Source organism: Dendropsophus ebraccatus, chromosome 1 (genome assembly GCF_027789765.1).
Source record: "Dendropsophus ebraccatus isolate aDenEbr1 chromosome 1, aDenEbr1.pat, whole genome shotgun sequence".
Taxonomy (NCBI): Eukaryota; Metazoa; Chordata; class Amphibia; order Anura; family Hylidae; genus Dendropsophus; species Dendropsophus ebraccatus.
In genome coordinates, this window is record NC_091454.1 from 207,909,497 (window position 1) to 207,930,154 (window position 20,658).

Below are 20,658 nucleotides of genomic sequence, written 5' to 3' on the forward strand. Positions count from 1 at the left end.
CCGCGCTATATGCAAATTACCATGTAAGTAGTCAAGGTGGGCGGACGGCTGGTCAAGTAGTCCCGGTGGGCGGGGGCTTCGTCATGTAGTCACAGGCTCCTGGGCCGCCTCCGGTGCTGTAATCACGCCCCTCCGGGCGTGTTGTAAAGCGGCTCCTGGCGACGTCACTCGGGGGGGCCGGCATTGCACGTCGGCCACGCCGACGTCTTTACTAAGCTGCGCGTGCGCAGTACAGTGGGTGAAGCCGCTGCTGTACTACGCCGCGCAAGCGCAGTACAGCAGCATCTTCTCAGGCTGCATTGCGCATGCGCAGCTTAGTAAAGACGTCGGCGTGGCCGACGTGCAATGCCGGCCCCCCCGAGTGACGTCACCAGGAGCCGCTTTACAACACGCCCGGAGGGGCGTGATTACAGCACCGGAGGCGGCCCAGGAGCCTGTGACTACATGACGAAGCCCCCGCCCACCGGGACTACTTGACCAGCCGCCCGCCCACCTTGACTACTTACATGGTAATTTGCATACAGCGCGGGACACTATTAAACTAACTTTGCGGGCTGAATGTTCATGGGACGGAGGGGACAGGGGGATGGTTACGAAGCGTGCTGGCTGATGTACCAGCACGTTTCCTTATCTTTATGGCCAATTTGTGTGTGATTGGTTCCCTTTAAAATGTCACTGTCTCATTTTTTTTTTTTTATTTTTTTTTTGCAGAAATCAATAATACAGGTGACTTTAAGAAACTTTGTAATTGGGTTTATTAGCTAAAAATAGCTTTTTTATAATGAAAAAAATTGTTTGAAGCTCTCCCCCCCTGTCTCTTTGGAGAGGGGAGGGGTTGAGGGAGATGAGGCACCAAAACAGGACAACAGAGTTAATTTACAGCTACATCACCGGGCTCTCTCTGACCTCTGAATACTTTCACACAGCCCCCACTGTGTAATCCTTTGTTCTCTGCTGGTGACTAATCTCCCTCCTCCCTGCTCCCCTCTCCATAGATTAGACAGGGCTCCACTGATGTAAACTAGTCGAGATTTCCTGATAATGAGCAGTGAATGAGAGAGAGGAGGGAGGGGGGGGCCTGGGGAAAGTCTTTTTGAATGCAGATAATTGCATATTTGCCTAATTAACCCAATTACAAAGTTTCTTAACCCCTAGGTGACCCTGAATGTACCCGTACGTCCAGGGCCGCCTCCACGCGTTCAGAGTGGGGCCACGCGACCGCCGCACTCTGAACCGCCGCGGTCCCGGGTGCCGCTCGTAGCTTGGGGCTGCAACTATTAGCGGGCACGGTCCGATCGCCGTGCCAGCTAATACAGTAATCGGATGCAGCTGTCAAAGTGGACAGCTTCTTCCGATTACTTACTGCAGTACTTCCCTGGTGTCTAGTGGGGAGGATTGTCCTGGAGAAGCGATCCACACATCTTACCCCGTCCGGGGTCAGCACCGTAATGGCGCTGATCCCAGCTCGGCACTCGATTGCTTCCGGCTGCAGCAGCCGGAAGCAATCAATGTGCCTATCTCATCGATCTATGCTGTATATCTATGCAGCATAGATCTCAATGAGAGATCAGTATACTTATACTAGAAGTCCCCCAGGGGGAATAACCCTAACCCCAGGGGGAACAACCCTAACCCCAGGGGGGCTTCTGCTATAAGTGTAAAAGTAAAAATAAAAGTGTTATTATTAATAAAAAGTCCCCTCCCCTAATAAAAGTGTGAATCACCCCCCTTTTCCCGGGTTATAAATAAAAATAAATAAATAAACATGTTTGCTATCACCGTGCGCGTAATCGCCCGAACTATTAATCACATTCCCGATCTCGCACGGTAAATGGCGTAAGCGCCAAAAAATCCCAAAGTGCAAAATTGCGCATTTTTGGTCGTATCAAATCCAGAAAAATTCTAATAAAAAGCGATCAAAAAGTCTCATATGCGCAATCAAGGTACCGGTAGAAAGAACACATCATGGCACAATAAATGACACCTCACACAGCCCCATAGACCAAAGGATAAAAGCGCTATAAGCCTGGGAATGGAGTGATTTTTAGGAACATATATGTGTTAACAATGGTTTGAATTTTTTACCGGCCATCAGATACAATGAAAGTTATACATGTTACATATCATTGTAATCGTAACGACTTGAGGAACATGCTTAACAAGTCAGTTTTACCCCCAAATAAACAAAATGCGTTTGTTTTTGTTTTTTTCAATTTCACCACAATTTTTTTCGGTTTCGCAGTGTACTTTATGAAAAAATTCAGCCTGTTATTGCAAAGTAAAATTAGTGACGCAAAAAATAAGGGCTCATGTGGGTCTCTAGGTGAAAAAATGTAAGTGCTATGGCCTTTTAAGCACAAGGAGGAAAAAATGAAAACGCAAAAATTGAAATTGGCCGGGTCCTCTAAGGGTTAAAATCGCCTGTACTATTGATTTCTGCAAAAAATTTTTAAAAAAACAAGAAATGACAGTGACACTTTAGCCAGGACAGTAAGGGCCCTATTACACCAGCAGATTATCTGACAGATTTTTTTCGAGCCAAAGCCAGGAACAGACTATAAACAGAGAACATGTAACAAAGGAAAGACTGAGATTTCTCCTCTTTTCAAATCCATTGCTGGTTTTGGCTTAAAAAAAAAATCTGTCAGATAATCTGTTGGTATAATAAGGCCCTAAGCCATACTTACCTTTCACACTTCCCTAATACAGCTCACTTCCTGGTTAGTGGTCAGCATGAGCCATGCCCATCAGCCAGTCAGTAGTGGAGACGGGTCACTACCGCAGTTGCTGATTGGCTAACAGTTTGTGCACCAATCACTAACCAGGAAGTGCTGTGCATCAGTGATTGGGGCTCAGTTACAGAGATGTGGCGGGGAGGTGTGGAATGTAAGTATGGCTTCCCCACCCACCATTTTTAAAGCTGACGTACAGTTGAAATCTTATTCAGCAATTGGATTACTGCTTCAACAACATTTATGTACAGCCCAGTCTGTAGGTGTCCTTTAAGTTGGGCCTAAAAGTCTTGCCTCCTCCTAATAAACTACCCATGATGAGATAAATGCAGTCCTCTGCCCCATGAATTAGTTTAATAGATGCTCATTGATTCCATCAGCGTGACCCTCCCAGGGAACAGCTGCTAAATTCAGGATTCAGTATACAGGCTACAGATGGAAGACTTGCAGTACTGACAGTATAGGGAATACAGACAGGAGACTTGCAGTACTGGCAGTATAGGGGGTACAGACAGGAGACTTGCAGTATATGGGGTACAGACAGGAGATTTGCAGAACTGCCACTATAGGGGTTACAGACAGGAGACTGGCAGTATAGGGGGTACAGACAGGAGATTTGCAGTGATGCCACTATAGGGGTTACAGACAGGAGACTTGCAGTACTGGCAGTATAGGGGTTACAGACAGGAGACTGGCAGTATAGGGGGTACAGACAGGAGATTTGCAGTGATGCCACTATAGGGGTTACAGACAGGAGACTTGCAGTACTGGCAGTATTGGGGGTACAGACAGGAGATTTGCAGTACTGCCACTATAGGGGTTACAGACAGGAGACCTGCAGTACTGTGAGTATAGGGGGTACAGAAAGAAGACTTGCAGTACTGGCAGTATAGAGGGTACAGATGGGAGATGTGCAGTACTGGCAGTATAGAAAGTGCACACTGGAGACTTGCAGTACTGGCAGTATAGAGGGTACAGACGGGAGACTTGCAGTACTGGCAGTATAGGGAGTACAGACAGGAGACGTGCAGTACTGACAGTGTGTCTGGAGACATTCTCCCATTAGCATTACAGTCACTCCATTTTTTTCTTTAGGCTTTGTATGTAACCCAGCATCCTGCAGGGATATAGATGGAGACTGGTTTACTTTTATATCAGTTCTGTTTTTAGTCTGTTTGTAACCTGTAAAATGTGGCAGTGAGTCACTTCAGGTATCTGATGTCTTGTTGTGTCGTCTTGTGCTACCTCATCAGTAGGAAACCTAAAACAAGCCTGTGTTGGCTGGAGAGGCAGGCGCTTGTATAGCAGTGTGTTCTTCCTGTGGTCCCTCACATCCATGTATGCTATTTGGGGGTCAGGCGGTTACTAGTAAAGGTGACATACTGCAGTCTAGCCCATGAATTCTTCAAAGCAATGCCATGCTATGAGGCCAGGGTTGGGACGGCTGTGTGTTCATGTCATCAGTTGCATGGTCTGGCCACGACTTGCATATTACACTATTCTGAGCCCATCCTGTGTGTGGTTCTTAAAGGAGTATTCCCATCCCAGATAATATAGTTATACTTGTAGGACTTGTCAAGTTAAATAATTTTGTAAATACAATCATATAGCAAACCTGTCTCATTTTTCTGATATGCTGCTCTTTCCCTCCAATTGACAGCTCGTTCCCTAGGTTACCGACCACCACTCTGCTCTGAAAGCGGTGGTATGGCTGGTATGTGTGTTAATATTGATACATCTACATTATATTTATGTAATGTGTATGTACTGTATAAAATATGTATACACACACCAGCCAGACCACTGCTTTTAGAGCAGATTGGTGGTCAGTAACCTAGACAACGATCTGTCAATAATGGGAAGGAAATAACAGCATATCAGGAGAAGGAGGCAAGTTTGCTATATGAATGTGTTTGCAAAAATATTTATCTTGAAGTCTAAAACTGACTATATTAGTTAAAGTGGAAATACGCCCTTTTAAGAGCTGTATACTAAAGTTGGTTGAATCAGCTGCTGGCCACTGAGTCTCCACTGGCAGATGATGTGGACATAGCGATCAGCTCTGCCGGATTTTTACTGCCCCACCTTGGGGTTGGCTAAATTCCAGGCTAGAATTGACAGCAGGAACAGGAAGTCAGTTACAGGATTTATACTAGACAGGAAGTGGGGCAATTAAGACAACAGAGCAGATGGGGGAGATTTATCAAACATGGTGTAAAGTGAAACTGGCTCAGTTGCCTCTAGCAACCAATCAGATTCCACCTTTCATTTTCCAAAGAGTCTGTGAGGAATGAAAGGTGGAATCTGATTGGTTGCTAGGGGCAACTGAGCCAGTTTCACTTTACACCATGTTTGATAAATCTCCCCCATGGTTTGTGTCAGAAGAAGAGGGAAAGACCCCAAAAAGGTAGTAAAATAACAATTTACCCATATATGTTCATTTACTATACAACTTAACTAGATTTCATCATCTGACAACCCCTGCAATGACCATACACAGTAGGTAGGATGTAGTCAGTGGATGACGTTGGACATGTCACCGACAATGTCTGATATATAAAATAAAAAGTTCCCTTGCTTTTAAAAAGTAAAAATCCTCATAAGTATACAGTACATGGTAAGGCTAGAGCTATATATACTAGACACCCTCCACTCATGGGTTAGATATGTGCTGGTCTATATCTTCTGGAAGGTTATCCTAGAGCAGACATTGCGTTGTTCACAGCCATGAAGTCATAGGCTTTCTTTTTATAGAGTTCTCTGTTCCGTGTCATGGATGACGCTGACGTTTACCTCCAGCTCGTATAGTCCTGATACTTCTAACAAGGAGGCTGTGATATCTCAACTATTTCGGGAACACGTATAATAGACGTCAAGGCAGGCGACGGGGACGGACGTTGACTTCACCCCTGTGCGCTTACTGTAAATGAGAAGCAGAGCCATCAGAGGGGACTATTGTGTAGGCCCCCCGGAGGATGTGGATTATTCTGATATTGGACCATGTTCCAGAGTAGTCGTCATCTGAGGGATTACTGCGTAACCGGTACGGCACTGCTATGCGGCTCCTGTCTTATCCAGGACATCGGTCTTCACCGGGAACAGCAGGGTAACACAGCTAATGTAGTACACTGGCCTGTGTTTTGTAAGGACCTTGCAACATAGTACAGTCTTCCTATCCAGCATCTACTATGCTGTATGGTCATAAGTACGTGAACCCCTCCTAATTTATGAGTAAGAACCAGACTGAGAACATTGTGTGCATAAAAATTAAGCACGCCGTCATGAACAGTAGTATTGCATCATACTAGAGGGCTCAGTGATTTTATAGGTGACTGTGATAGGATATGCAAAAGAAGAGCCTGTGGAGCCTCATTGAAAAGTCTCAAAACACAGGACCAGCCAGATATCCCTCCGGGAAGGACCCAGCAATGGGATGGCTCCTGTAAGGAAACCACCAAAACCACCATATTAAGTGGCCCTTTAAATCAATGTATTGACAAGGAAAAAAACCAAGGCCAGGTGTCCATCCACATACAGCTGTTTCGGGGTGTTGTCCCTCAGTGTGGAGCAGGGGGCAATGCACCTAGGATTTCACTGCATTGAGCGCTTTCACTAGCAGCCGGCAATGTTATCGTTTGGCTGGTCTCCCTGAGATCAGCTATCTCTCTTATGGCTATACTAGGCATTGCTCCCACCTAGCCAGAATCCTGCTCCACACTGATGAGGGGCAACACCCTGAAACAGCTGTTTGTGGATGGATACCTGGCCTTGGTTTTTCCCTTGTCATTACACTGGGCCACTTAATATGATGGTTTTGGTGGTATCCTTACAGGAGCCACCCCATGGCCGGGTCCATCCCAGAGGGATATCTGGCTAGTCCTGTGTTTCGAGACTCTCTGATGAGGCTCCACAGACTCTTCGGGAGATGAAGAAGTTAAGTATAGCTTCCTCTCCGCACCTTCCAGAGCACCGTGTGTATAACTGGAGAACTTTAACACAGTCCCCTTCTGTGCCCTCACACTTAATTTAGTCTTCATCTGTGTTCCTAAACTTTTTAAGCTCCTACTGTGCCTTCACACAATACCAAGACCCCTTCAGTGCCCTTACATTTCATCTCCCACTCATCTTCAGTCCAAAGAAAAACTGTGTTATAAGCTGGAGGCCTGTGGCTTACAAGTAGGGGAGACAGGGCAGCTCCATCACAGTTTTCAACCGTGTCTGCATCTGGGAGGTGTGCACACAGTTGAAAGCAGTGTCTGGGGATTTCCTCTGCCAGGCTCAGTTCTTACGCCCCTGGACATGGTGCAGCAAGAACATGACATAAATCCTTGTTGTCTTAACACGTATACAGGTGCATATTGCCATATTACCAAACCATACAGTAACCACCACGAATATAATTGCATTTGCACAAGGAATAAAACCACAGTAAACAGTAAAAAAAAAAAAAAAGCAGGAAACACATGATAACACTAGAATTGTATAGTCCAAGTTTTGCCCTCCTTCCCGATGCCTTCCCGGCTGTGGGGAAGGAGGAGACAGCCCGGGTACCACCTGGAATTCCATCGGTACCCGGGCTGTCTCCTCCTTCTCCACGGACCGGGAAGGCAGTGGGAATCAAATGCGGAAGGTTCGACAAGGTTCAAGTTCTATAGAACCTAAGATTTTCCTACGTTCGATCATCTTTAATTATGAAATGAACAAGTTGCCAGAGCATTGCTTACCATATTGGGCCTCCTGCTCCCCGCCCGTCCCGCCTGTCAGGAGGGACTGAGCCATCTTGGGCCTTTTTCTCCCAGTCTGCCCACTGGGAAGGCTGGTGCTGGTGCTGTAACATACACAGTAGAGTAGATGGTATAGAGGCGTACATAGTATATAGATGGTATAGAGGTACACATATAGAGGCACACACAGTAGCTCTTGCTCACAACTCAGCGGCCCCTCCTGTAAAATGAGCTCTAGAAAGGTCACTGAGCACGCCCAAAAGCCTTTTTGATTGGGACAGGCCCTGTCTGTTGTTGCCTATGGTCAGTGGGGCTGGCTGTAAAGCATATCTCTAAATACAGCTCAGGCAAAAAAGTAGCAATAAATTCTGATGGGTTTATAGTTTGGTTGTTATGGGTGCAATGTTATCAGATGTGTAGAATTAAAACTTATTTCCACCATAATAAATTTTTTTTTTTTTTTTTTTAAACTTGACGTTTTATTTTTTCTATTACTATAGCTAATGATTCCAGTGACTCACCAAAACTACATCCTGCCCACAAAGGAATAGGTCGGACAATTGTTACAGTAGGCTTCTCCCAACCAGATCCCTTAGGGATGGGGAACCCTGAACGCTCCAATTGTTGCAAAACTACTTTTCCCATTGTACCTAAACAGTCAAAGCTATAACTTTGTATATGCAAAGAGAAAAAAGACACAAACAGCGTTGCATGTTCAGGTCAAAACACACGCTGGAGGAACATGCATGTGTGTGCAAATGCACGCTCATCTGAGTGGGTCGTACACAATTAGTCATGACTCTAATATGCGCGCTGGATCAACGGGGGGTTGCTGTTTACTACCTTCAGATTCTCCAGGATGGATCCCTGGTGTCAATCACAGTAGTAGTATTTTAGGCCTTTATTCACATGCAATACATTTCGAGGACACAATGCCCTCTTAATCAGTCATGTCATGGTAACAAACAACAATCTTTTATATTAAAGGGGTATTCCTCCCAAGAGCTAAAATATGAAATGCTCCAACACCTAGCCAGTCATACCAAGTCCCTTGAGTATTTTGAGCTGTCTCCCGGCTTTCTAGCTGCTGCCATTCCTGAGTTGCAACTTTTTCTAAAAGCCGATCTATATCCAAGATGGGGCCAGACAGAAAACTACATTTTCATCAAGCATTGCTTAACCCTGATTGCTGTGTGTGTGTGTGTGTGTGTGTGTGTGGGGGGGGTATGTCGTGTGCAGACTCAGTCAGCTGTGTGCCGGGGCCAGTGGAGACGCAGCACGAGGAGGGAGCTGAGGGAGACCCTTGACAGCCATGTGAAGCCGTCGCACATTTTGCAGCTCGTACCCGCCGTCAGACTGATGCGGGCGCGCGTGTCTCTCTGTGTCATAGACACGGGAGGATTCCGCCGGCCATCCAAAAAATGAATGAACAGAATGAAGTCTTTGACATGGGCAGATACGTACGTGCCCGCATTAATCTGCCGGCGGGTGCCATTCCGCACATACCTTTATAGAAGAGTTGTTTGTGCCGAGTAGAGATGAGCGAACCGGGTTCGGGTTCGAGTCGATCTGAACCCGATCGTTCGGCATTTGATTAGCTGGGGCTGCTGAACTTGGATAAAGCTCTAAGGTTCTCTGGAAAATATGGATACAGCCAATGACTATATCCATGATTTCCACATAGCCTTAGGGCTTTATCCAACTTCAGCAGCCACCGCTAATCACATGCCGAAAGTTCGGGTTCAAATGGACTCCAGCATGCTCCAGGTTCTCTCATCTCTAGTGCCGAACAAATTCCACCAATTTCTTCCCTGCGCTGCTACTGTGTAAGCTATAACTTCGGCTGTCCAGGCATGATGGGAATTCTAGTTTTGCAACAGCTGGAAAGCTGTAGGTTCCCCATTCCTGCCTTTAGGCCATATTCTGCTTTTCAACCTGTTGATAATATCGAAAGACTGTATAACATGGCCCAAATTGCCAAATAAGCGAGCACCGAACTGTTAGATCGATGGATTTAACGATTTATTGCACGATAATCGGCCCATATAAAAAGCCCTTTACATGGAGCCTAATTTTTATATTACACAACTATTAAAAAGTAATAGCAATTTGATTAGTAATAAAGTGGTCATATTACACACAATTGTGATCAAAATGGTCCTGGGGGAGATTTATCAAACATGGTGTAAAGTGAGTCTGGCTCAGTTGCCGCTAACAACCAATCAGATTCCACCTTTCATTCCTCACAGACTCTTCGGAAAATGAAAGGTGGAATCTGATTGGTTGCTAGAGGCAACTGAGCCAGTTTCACTTTACACCATGTTTAATAAATCTCCCCCTTGGTGTTTATACCATGTGTCCTCTATAAAGATTGAGCTAGAGTGCAGGAGGAGAGAAGAGACAGTGAGAGCCAACTAGACTCCCCATAAATAAAGCAGACATGATGTATTATAACCTGCCTCATCCCGATCAATCACTGTAGACACGTTTATTCCTTTATAAAACATTAGCATTGGTTTTCTGGTTTGATCTGACTAGTTGTTATGCTTACAATGTTTTCTATGATGGATGGCGCCATCTAGTGGACATCTGTGGATTTGCATGGAGAAAAGCAAATTGCAATAACAGTAACTAAGGGCCCATTTACACAGAAAGATTATCTGACAGATTATCTGCCAAAGATTTGAAGCCAAAATCAGGAATGGATTTGAAAAGAGGAGAAATCTCAGGCTTTCCTTTATGACCTGTTCCCTGTTTATAGTCTGTTTCTGGCTTTGGCTTCAAATCTTTGGCAGATAATCTGTCAGATAATCTTTCTGTGTAAATGGACCCTTATGCTACGTTTAGACGGAACGATTATTGGGCAAATTTTCTCAATAATGATTGCATTGAGCGATAATTGTTCCTTGTAAACGCAGCGAACGATCAAGCGATTAGCTAAAAATCGTTCATTTTGATCTTTGAACATGTTAATACATCGTCGTTGATCGTTCGCAAAAAATTCGCAGATCGTTCCGTGTAAACAGTTGTTCACTGATTTTACTCATGTGCAAGATAGGCTTAAGCGATGGCAAAACGATTGCAAAATGAATTTTCTGTATCGTTTCATCTAAACACTGATTGTTATAAAAAAAAAATCGTTACTTCGAAATCGTTAATCGTACGATCGGGCGAATTATCGCTCTGTGTAAACGTAGCATAAGGGTCCTATTAGACAAAGCTATTTTTCATTTCTCCTATTAACAATAGACAGTTGCAAATGACCTGAAATCGTTCACCATAATACATGGAACCATGGACGTTACTTACAATTGTTATTACGATTATTCCCATACTCAAACACTGGTGTAAAAATCTGATATCTGCCCAGGGGGTGCGCTTAGTTGGTATTTCTTAGTATTATATGAAGGAATGTATGTATTACCAGTGCTGGTCCGCTATAGCTTTGACTATTGCGAGTAATACATATATATATATAATTAAACTTTATTAAAGATTTTTTCGTTTTTTAAAAACACAAAAATCACAGAACACATTCCGTTATTATATTATATACATACTGTATATGTGTTTGTGTTAGAATAAGCAACACATCTAGCTTCTCTTTGCCACTTGTAGTCCACTTTCTTCTTGGGTGAACTTGTCTGTATGTGTGTGGATATGTATAGACTAATGTGTATATGATTTCCCCGGTAAAATTATTTGACCACAGGGCCGGGGTCCAGGCTCTGACACAATAATGGGCTCCAAAGGTTCAGCAGAAGAGAACCCCATGTGTCAGTGACATTGAAGTTAAAGGGAACCAATTGGCATGATTGTGCTGATATGGTTCCCGGCTGCACAGTATAGATCTACTGTGCAGCTCCCCGAGGCTACCAGCCGCGTATGCAGCAGTAGCTCTACATTGGGGAGTCCGGGAGAGGGGCAGCAACTAGTCATCTGGGTGACTAGTCACGGCTCTATGCCTGTCAGCATGCAGTGCGGAGAAGATTGACAGACAGGCAGACCACTAATTGAGCTGATTGGTTCCCTTTAATAGCTATTTGGGCTCTTTCTTATACGATAAATAAATAAAGTATCAAATAATTGATGATCGGTCCTGTGTACCATGATAGCAAAGATTATAATACAGGGAAAAGAGGAAAGGGGCCTACTGGCTGACTGTCTTCTCCCACTTTATATCAGCTGGGATGAATACAGTTTCCTCTGGATGTCTGGAAGGTGGTCATATTTACAGAGAACCCTAATGTCTTCTTATTGTTCATACAAGGCTCTATGTACTAAAAGGTATTGTGTGTGTGTACAGGGCAGGAAAGGTGAGGAGTCCAATCATTCTCAGCATTTCCGGCTCTCCAGGTCTCCCACACCATCTTCTTTCGCATTCTCTGAGAGGTGACTCTATGGATGTGACACAATGTATTACTGGCTGATCCGGATAACTACAGCAATGTATGAGTAATAATAACATGTATTATAGGTTGGTGGGGTCCCTCCAAAAATTATAAGGTGGAGGATACAAATATTTACTAAAGCAGAAGAGTTAAGGCCCTAATACACGGAACGCTTATTGGCCAATCGTCCTGTGTAATAGAACACAAAATGAACTATGTCGGCTGATCGTTGTAGTCATTTGTCTTACAACATCTTGAAAGACAAACAAGTCATAAAGCAGCGATCGGCTGCCGCCGCCCCATGGAGCGGGAGCAGCGTCAGCAGACCGCTGCTATATGCTATGGGCTGCCCGCCCCCGGCTCTCACCCGCTGCGGCGGAAGCAAGCAGGGAACGTGGAGCAAACGAGCGCTGACGTCACTCGTTTGCTCCTCACAGTCGCCCCATGTAATAGGGTTTTTTGGGGCAAAACAAATTGATGCTTATCCACAGGATAGGTCATCAATTACTGATCAGGGGGTGCCGACACCAGCTGTTTAGCTCCCACACCACACAGTAAACAGGAAGCAGTTGTCTCCCTTCACTATGTAGTGGCCGGACCTGGTAACTGCAGCTCAACTGACATTCACTTAAAAGAGACATGATGTGCAGTTACACGTCACCACCACTACACAGTCAACGGCGCCAACTGCTTCCTGCCCTGTCCACTGTGTAGTGTGAATACTAAGCCATCTGATTGATCAGGGTGTCGGGTGTCGGCACCTCGCTCATCAGAAATAGGTCACCTATCCTGTACATAGGCTCTCCTAAAGCCCCTATAAGATGATCCTTGAAGGACTGTTGAACACACCTTGTGTGACAATAGAGATTAGTGTAAATGCAACCATGGTGACCAAGCTGAAAATGCTACTTTTATACCTTAGCAGAGAGTAGGATATGAGACAACACTAAGACTTACTGGTTTTGCAGTCATGGGGAAGGTACTACCAGATACAGTGTCTGACATGGACTTTTTAGTATAAAACCTGTAGAATCCTTTCCTGTATTCTTCCTGCACCTTTAGGTAGAAGTAGGAAATACAGAGTTATTTTTAAGAATTCTTCATTGTGGGAGGCAGACTGTGATCTGATCATATTGGAGAATCGGGGGAAATAAAGGGTGATGGAAGTCACATGACCTGGCGGTTGAGCAGACAATGGACAATGAAGATGTAGACTCCTTGAAGACTGTTGCAGATGGTGAAGATGTAAGACGCAACAATGGAGCCAGATCCGAACTGAAAGAGGCCGATAATCCATGTACAGCCCAGTATGAAGAGCTGGGACAAGGCCTTGAATGCCAGGAGGCTGCAGGGAAAGTAAGGGTTATATTATGTCATTGCATATTTGATAAATTTAACTTTTCACCTTTACAATTGGGAGGATCCCTGAGGTCAGACCCCAGAATCATACAACAACGGCTAAGCCCAGTTATACGCCATGACTATGAAATAACAAAACCCCTACAATACAAATAAGATAGGAAGGTGGAGGGGGTTCACCTATGGTGGCACCGCAGGGAGATTGGGAGGTTGAACATTTAAAGCCAAGTTTCCTCTCAGGTCGAAACAGATCACAAGTTCACAACAGTCCCACCTGGGGGATTACTTTGTAATTAGTTTATTGTCAAGGGACTAACAAATGGGATTTCTCCAAGGAGGAGAACCCTTTTACTTAAAGCCGCATTCACACGATCCGTGGCGCGATCTGGTGGAAGATCGTGGCACGGATTCCCTAGTAGTGCAGGGCCCCTCGCCGCCCGGCAGCAGAGGTGACAGTAGGTGAGTAGTCAGATACGATGATAGGAGTGCACATTATGCGTTTCTGTCGTCTCTGCGGGGGGGGGGGGGGGGGGGAATCCATGCCACGATCCGCACTAGGACACTTAGCTTTTTTTTCGTGGTGCGGATAGTGATGGGGGTCACAGCACAGATCGTGTGAATGGCTGCATTCACTTGGGTGGTTCCTAAAATTTTTCTAAAATTTGAATGGTTAACTTGAATGTAGGGATGGTCCGAACCGAGTTCGGTCCGGGTTCGTACCAGAACGAATTCTCGGTAATGATTCCCGCTGTCTGCCCGCTCCGTGGAGAGGGTAGATACAGCGGGAGGACCGCCTGGAAAACTGGGATACAGCCATAGCCATAGGCTGTATCCCAGTTTTCCAGGCGGTCCTCCCGCTGTATCCACCTGCGGAGCGGGCAGACAGCGGGAAACTGATGCCGAGCGTTCGGGTTCATACGAACCCGAACCTCGGCAGTTTCGGACCATCCCTACTTGAATAGTTCCTAAATTTTTTCTAAAATTTGGTTCCTAATATTTTACGGGATGTGTGAATGCAGCGTGAAGAGTGAATCTTTACTGTACTGTATATTGTTGTCTGAATTTTCTGTTTTGGGCTCACCGGGTATGCCTCAGGGTGGAGACATTGGAGTTTAGAGATGCCAACTTCTTCTTCAGGAGACAGAATGTGAAGACCAAGAGAGTAAAATTAACCTAATAAGAGAATTATGGAGAAGAGGAAATGAGTTACCAAGTGAGTTAACACAATGGGGTTTGCCAATACGGATTTTATATACTTACAGAGATAAACATGCAGACTGGACCGAGGAAACTCCAAACATGACTAACTTTCAGCCAGCAACTAAAGACAGAAAGAAAACTCAAGCGGTCATCATCTTTTCATTATTTTGTCTGTCCGTTCTCACATTGGAAGGGAACCAAGAGGAGGTGGAAGCTTAGACAGTATTCTCTATCATGGCACTCAGTGGTAGGTAGACTGAAGCTGGCCATACACCTTCAATAACTGATGGCTGAATGATCTTTTGATCATCAGTTATCCCTGCAGACCCCCTTCTCTCCCCCACAGGGATGTTTGACACAGCTAAACGATTTATTGAAGAGGGTAGTGGTAAGTTGCAGCAAGAGAGATCTGGCTTAGCCTTATCTCTCCTAAAACAAAGGGGTCGGGCAGTGATTTTCCATCACATCCGATACCCATCTTCACTGGTACGGCTGTCAAAAGTCTAAAGTGTATGACCACCTTGGACGCTACTAGTTAGGAGTTACCTTTGTTAAATCTAAAGTTCTCCATAGTCAGTGATGTAACTTACTGTGTCTCCCCGCCGTAGACATGTGGATATAGTGAAGCTGATATAACCATTATAATGACAGGAATTCCAAACCCAATCAGACAGAGATATGGGAAATAAGAACGCTGAGATTTCATAAAATTCATAGCCTGCAAGTTTCGGACGGTCAAGAAGAGAAGGAAACTTTCCAGAGACATCCAGCAGAATGCGCAGAGGAAGATGAACTGTAGACTGCCGGCAATCACCGAACACAGGATCTGAGATACAGATAGGGAAGAGTTATATTGGGCTGTGATATCAGGTTATAAGCAGTCTAGCTGTCAGAACTGAGAACTGAGATCTCAGGCACATCAGGGTCTTATTATGTTAGCAAGACTTTACTGGAACGTAAGGGCCAAATGGGACAAAAACAACTAATAGTTAGTCTGCTGCTCACTCTAGACTTTGGAATCCAGTAGGCAATCCAACTCAGTGATTGACAACCATCTCTGTATGCAGGACCGCCCACCGGACTCTTTAACCTGGAATAAGCTTTTAAATTAATATTCCCACAAATATGTATATCAGTCTGCCTAGCTCCTACTGCTCAAGAACATGCCGACTGGAGATTGGACTGTATTTTCAATGAGACCCATTAAAGTATTTAACACCAGACAATGGAATGAGGTCATTCTGAAGCCTGAAAAAGAGTAAGAGTCACCACCATCACCATCATCCCCACCACCATCGGTTATATGAGGCTCACAATACTTTATATTTCTAGAAAAGTATGAACCATAGTTACCTTATTCGAGGTTTGTTCCAGCCCCACCAAAACAAGAAGTTGGCCCAGGAAGAGACATCCGCAAAGAACCATTAGAATAGAGGTGTGGGCACTTCTCAGAGACCGACAGAGGGAGAAGGTGAGAAAAGAGAGAAGCAAGCAGACGAGAGATATACTGAGGCCAATGATGGAGATCAGTCTCAAGCCGGTGTCCTCCTGTAGTAGAGAAAACAGTAAGGGGCTTAGAAGTGACAGTGTAAGACTATACTATAAGTGATCTGCAGAAGTGAACCTTTAAAACCCCACAAATGCAGGTTTCCTATACAACATTATGTATACAAGTATAGTGTTTTAAGATGTTACGCTGCCCATAGAGAAAACCAGCAAATAAGATGGGACATTAAATGGCTGAGAGAGTAGTTTGGAGAAGAGAACAGATGGGAAGACAATAAAATGAGCGGTAAAACTGTCGGGTCTGTCCCTGGACAGTACTTAAAGTGGTAATACCACACTGACAATTTATCCTATCCACAGGTTGTTAAATGGCTGACCATTGGAACCACCACCAGTCATGACAACATGGATCCCAAGTGCCCTGTTTGAATGGAGCAGCCATCGATGTGTTTACTGTTACTCCATTCAAAGTGTATGGGACTGCTAAAGATAGTGTTGTACTCAAGATCCCTGTTCAAATTATTGGTGGGAGTGATAAAAGGCCCTCAATGTTTTTGGGCCCTCCCCAAGTACCATATACTGGTGTCTTTTTCAATGAGAGGGAGTGTTTGGGAGCCTTGGGCACCAGGCCTCCTTCGTAACTGCTTTCCCTGCACTCCTTAAAGCTATGGCCCAAGCTCTGTCCAAGCTGCCCAAGCTGTCCACTAAGAATTATACAGTGTCTGGTGTCCATAGGTGGCAGGATTACTCAATAAGAATAAATGGGTATTCAGTCAATCATTACAGTTACATCACCTGGATTTCAGTGGGTGCCATGATGACAGCAAAGGTGGAGAGATGTGTGCAGACACATATAGTCCTGTTCTCTTGCTCTGACATCCCTGTTGTACATCCATGTGTTGACCAAACTTCATTTTTTGTGTCCCAGAATACACACCGTACAGTGTGGGATGGTTTTACAGCCTATACATATAAATAGATGTAGAGAGACATACAATGTTGTTTCATATCTCACAACTGAGTTTAAGGCTTTAATGTTTACACAACGCAATTTGCAACAACTGGCGTGATTTATTAAAACAATATGTTCAATGGAAAATGAATGGGATCCCGGACGGAGTGTATACACATAGTATACGCTTCGGCCGGGATCCCTAGTGGCCGCAGGGAAAACTGACATGTCAGTTTTGTGCGGCCACTATTCATTGAGTAATGGCTGCAAAAGCCTGAGAGGTCACACAATGGAGAGCACGGCTCCGGCCGCACTTTCCATTGTCGGCTTTGGTGAATTGGGATTCAGGCGCACACGGAATGCAATAAAAATTAAGTTTATCCGGCTGGTACTGCAGTACTGACTGAAATAAACTTCGCTGACACCGGACGTTCTGTGACACGGCCGGGTCACAGAATGTCCAGTGTCTTACGTAGTGTGAACCCAGCCTAACAGAGTATGAAAAGTTAAGGCGACTCTGTACCCATAATCTGCCCCCACCAAACCACTTGTACAGACAGCTGCTTTTAATCCAAGATCTGTCCTGGGTCAGTTCAGCAGGTGATGCAGTTATTGTCCTAAAAAACTACTTTTAAACCTGCAGCCCTGTGTCAAATTGGTGTGGCCTAGAGTGTCTGTGCCCTAGGCCTGCAACACCTATCAGTCCTTCCTCCCCGCCCTCTTCATCATTAGAAATGCCCCTGGGCAGGATTTCGCCTAATCATCACATGTCTGAACACTGCACAAGTGCCTTAACAATCTAGCACATATGTAATGGTCTGACAAGTGATGAATAAGAGAAATCCTGCCTGGAGCATTCCTGATGATGAGGAGGGTGGGAGGAGGGACCAAGGCCTAGGGCACAGACACTCTAGGCCACATCAATTTGACACAGGGCTGCAAGTTTAAAAGTTGTTTTTTAGGACAATAACTACATCACCTGCTGAACGGACCCAGGACAGATCTTGGATTTAAAGCAGCTATCTAATGGTACAAGCGGTTGGGGGGCAGATTGTGGGTACAGAGTCACTTCAAGAAAATTATTTTATAACAAGCAAAATATCCATGCAGACGCTCACTGCCCAGTCCTATGTATCCCAGAACACTAAATTCTCGTGTGTCGCTGGAGAAAGAACAAGCTATGTCTAGCATCACTTTCTTCCCTAGACTGAGAGGGTAGTATTTAGTCCAGGAGCTCTTAGCATCCTGTGAACCTTCAGTCCGACAATTGTTGTACCACTGGAAGCCAAGCAGCCTGAACCTTTTCACCTCCAGTTCAAGAAAGATCTCAGGAACTAGCTCAGAACACCTACAGACTATCACGGGTTACCTCTCCACCAACCAAACTAAGTTTAATGTTTCATTTCCGTTAAAATTAAAAACTGTTCAGGAACCGTGTCTCCACCGATGTGGATGATTTGTTACCTTTCAGTAAATTGCATTGAACTGCACTTCTCGCTAGACTGGCTTTGTTCTTCTATCTCTTTTACACTACTATTACACAGACGGCACTACCAAGGACCATCAACCAGGCCCCAGTGGAATCAATTTTCATCACACTTGTGCAGCCCCTCCCTTTACGTTCTTCTTGTGGTGACCTCCTTGTGTCTGGGACCTGAGATCCACCCAAGCTACTGTAACCAATACGTTCTACTGTGATTGGGACTACGAGTGCCGGCTGACCCTTAGCTCAACATGTGTCACACACCACCCATATAGCTAGTTTAAGGATCAGGTCACATTGGCCTCTGCCTCTTTCCGAAGGATTGTATGAAGACATAAGGCATACATACTTCTGTTTTTGACAAATGGTTGACACAAGATCCAAGGCAGAGAATCATTTCTTCATCATAATGTCATAATGTTGTAAAGACCAATCACTCATCACCTCCTAGACCTGAACTTCCTGGACCAAATTGGACAATTCTTCTTTAATGTGTGGCTTCTAAAAGATTATGACTCCAAAGTAAAATATGGCAAATCAGCCACTAGTTATAGTACTGAAGACTCATACATGGTGTGAGTCCTTGTACTGACCATCAGATGTTTCAGTGTGAAGGTCACTGGAGGGTCCAGGTTCTTTGTATTGGGACCAGTGATGGCTCCACCAACCACCGGGGAGATTACTTCTGTTGCTGTGTTATTAGAATCCCCAAAAGTTGCAAGAATACTGCCATTTAACCTGGAGTTGAGACCTCTGTATGAGATAAATATGGCACCACCTGATAAACATATAAATAGTATAGCATAAGAATCCATCAAATAATATAATTGTATAGTCAGTACAAGTGCAGTCCACACTCACCACCTACGAAGTTCACAAGTGAATACGGCACTTTCATTGTGTTGCCATTGACTGTTAAGATAATGGAAGATCCTTCACCACAATGGTCCTGAGAAACCTTCATCTCAGCCTCTATGGGAAACAGAAAAGAAGACCTCATCCATATGGGAGCTATGGCACACCTTCCAAATAGATATATTAGTCATTGTATATTACTATTCCAAAATGCATCTTCTCCATCTGTTACACTGTTGGCGGCTGAATTGATGAACCAGGTGTCCATGGACAGTTGAGAAATTTTGGTGATTACCAATAAGAGAAGCCTTCATCCATGGCCCACACCCTATCTTCAACATGGTCTCTCACACTCTTGTCTGTACCCGCTTTAGTAACTTGCTTTGGTGGACTTTTCTACCTTAAAATACTCCACTTCCATGAGTGCACCTACTCTTGGATGCATGTCAGGTCAGTACTCTTATCATTGCACCTTCACTAAGATGAATCTAGTACTAGTTTTAGGGGTATGTGACCTGTGTGAACTACATGTCATTACTGTAGAGTTGAACAGCGGTCTTAATAGCCTGACTGTACATCCATGACTCCACACTTGGTGCTTAAACCAATGGAAAGGCAATGCTATTTGGGTATTATATGTGCACCATATGGGGGCAATCAATACAAGGTACTGTAAATGGCCTTATCCATGCTAAGGCCAGTATCCATTGAATCAGACATTGACATTTTGGGGGGGATTTATGAAGACCGGCGTACAAGTACGCTGGTCTTATATTAGGCCCCGCCCCCTTTCGCTAGCAGGATTCACACGCCTCTTAGCCGCCCAGGCACCCGAACCTGCACCCGGCGTACTAAATCTACACCTGCTTCCAATAAGTGTAGATTTGGATCATGATTTACGCTTGCGAGCACCTTCTCCCTGGCGTGCGCCTCGGGCGGACGTTTCGTAAATGTCCCCCTTTGTGTCAAAATCTACTGCAATTTAATACATGATCACTCACCAATTTCGAGGGTGCTTATTTCTTCATTTCTGGGATCTGTAGAAAAAGATACCAGTAGAGAGGTTTCCACATTTTCCGTTACAGCCATGAAGACTGTTTGGAGGTCTGAGAAGTTCAACTTTTCCAAGGAAGTTTCATTAAGAAGGTCAGTGATCTGCGATGCCACTTCCTATTGACATGAGAAAATGTAAAAAAAACAATTGTTGTCTACGGTAGTATATTGTGGATGAGCCAAGACATCAGAGTGCGTGTTCTATGCATCACTATTGAAGTGTTCCTATCATTAAGAAAAACGTTTGGCAAGATACATAGACATGATTGGTTGGGGTTTTAGTGCTGAGATCCCCATCAACTTGTACAGTGAGCGAGGAGATGCAAGTGCTTAAAGGGAACCTGTCACCAAGAAAATGCTATCTAATCTATCGCCATCATGTTATAGAGCAGGAAAAGCTGAG

At 44.7% G+C, this 20,658-nt stretch overlaps 1 protein-coding gene across 1 annotated transcript; it reads right to left on the bottom strand.

Annotated features, from left to right (window-relative positions):
- Positions 1 to 11,037: 11,037 nt before the first annotated feature.
- On the bottom strand, positions 11,038 to 20,335 carry LOC138793205 (adhesion G protein-coupled receptor E3-like). Its single transcript, XM_069971646.1, has 11 exons — positions 20,204 to 20,335; positions 19,209 to 19,319; positions 18,941 to 19,125; positions 16,708 to 16,875; positions 15,760 to 15,954; positions 14,997 to 15,232; positions 14,467 to 14,527; positions 14,288 to 14,379; positions 13,024 to 13,192; positions 12,805 to 12,903; positions 11,038 to 11,854 (listed from the first exon to the last, which is right to left on the bottom strand). Exons 1-11 carry the CDS (start codon positions 20,289 to 20,291, stop codon positions 11,792 to 11,794), a joined length of 1,467 nt encoding a protein of 488 aa, XP_069827747.1. The 5' UTR covers positions 20,292 to 20,335; the 3' UTR covers positions 11,038 to 11,791.
- Positions 20,336 to 20,658: the final 323 nt, after the last annotated feature.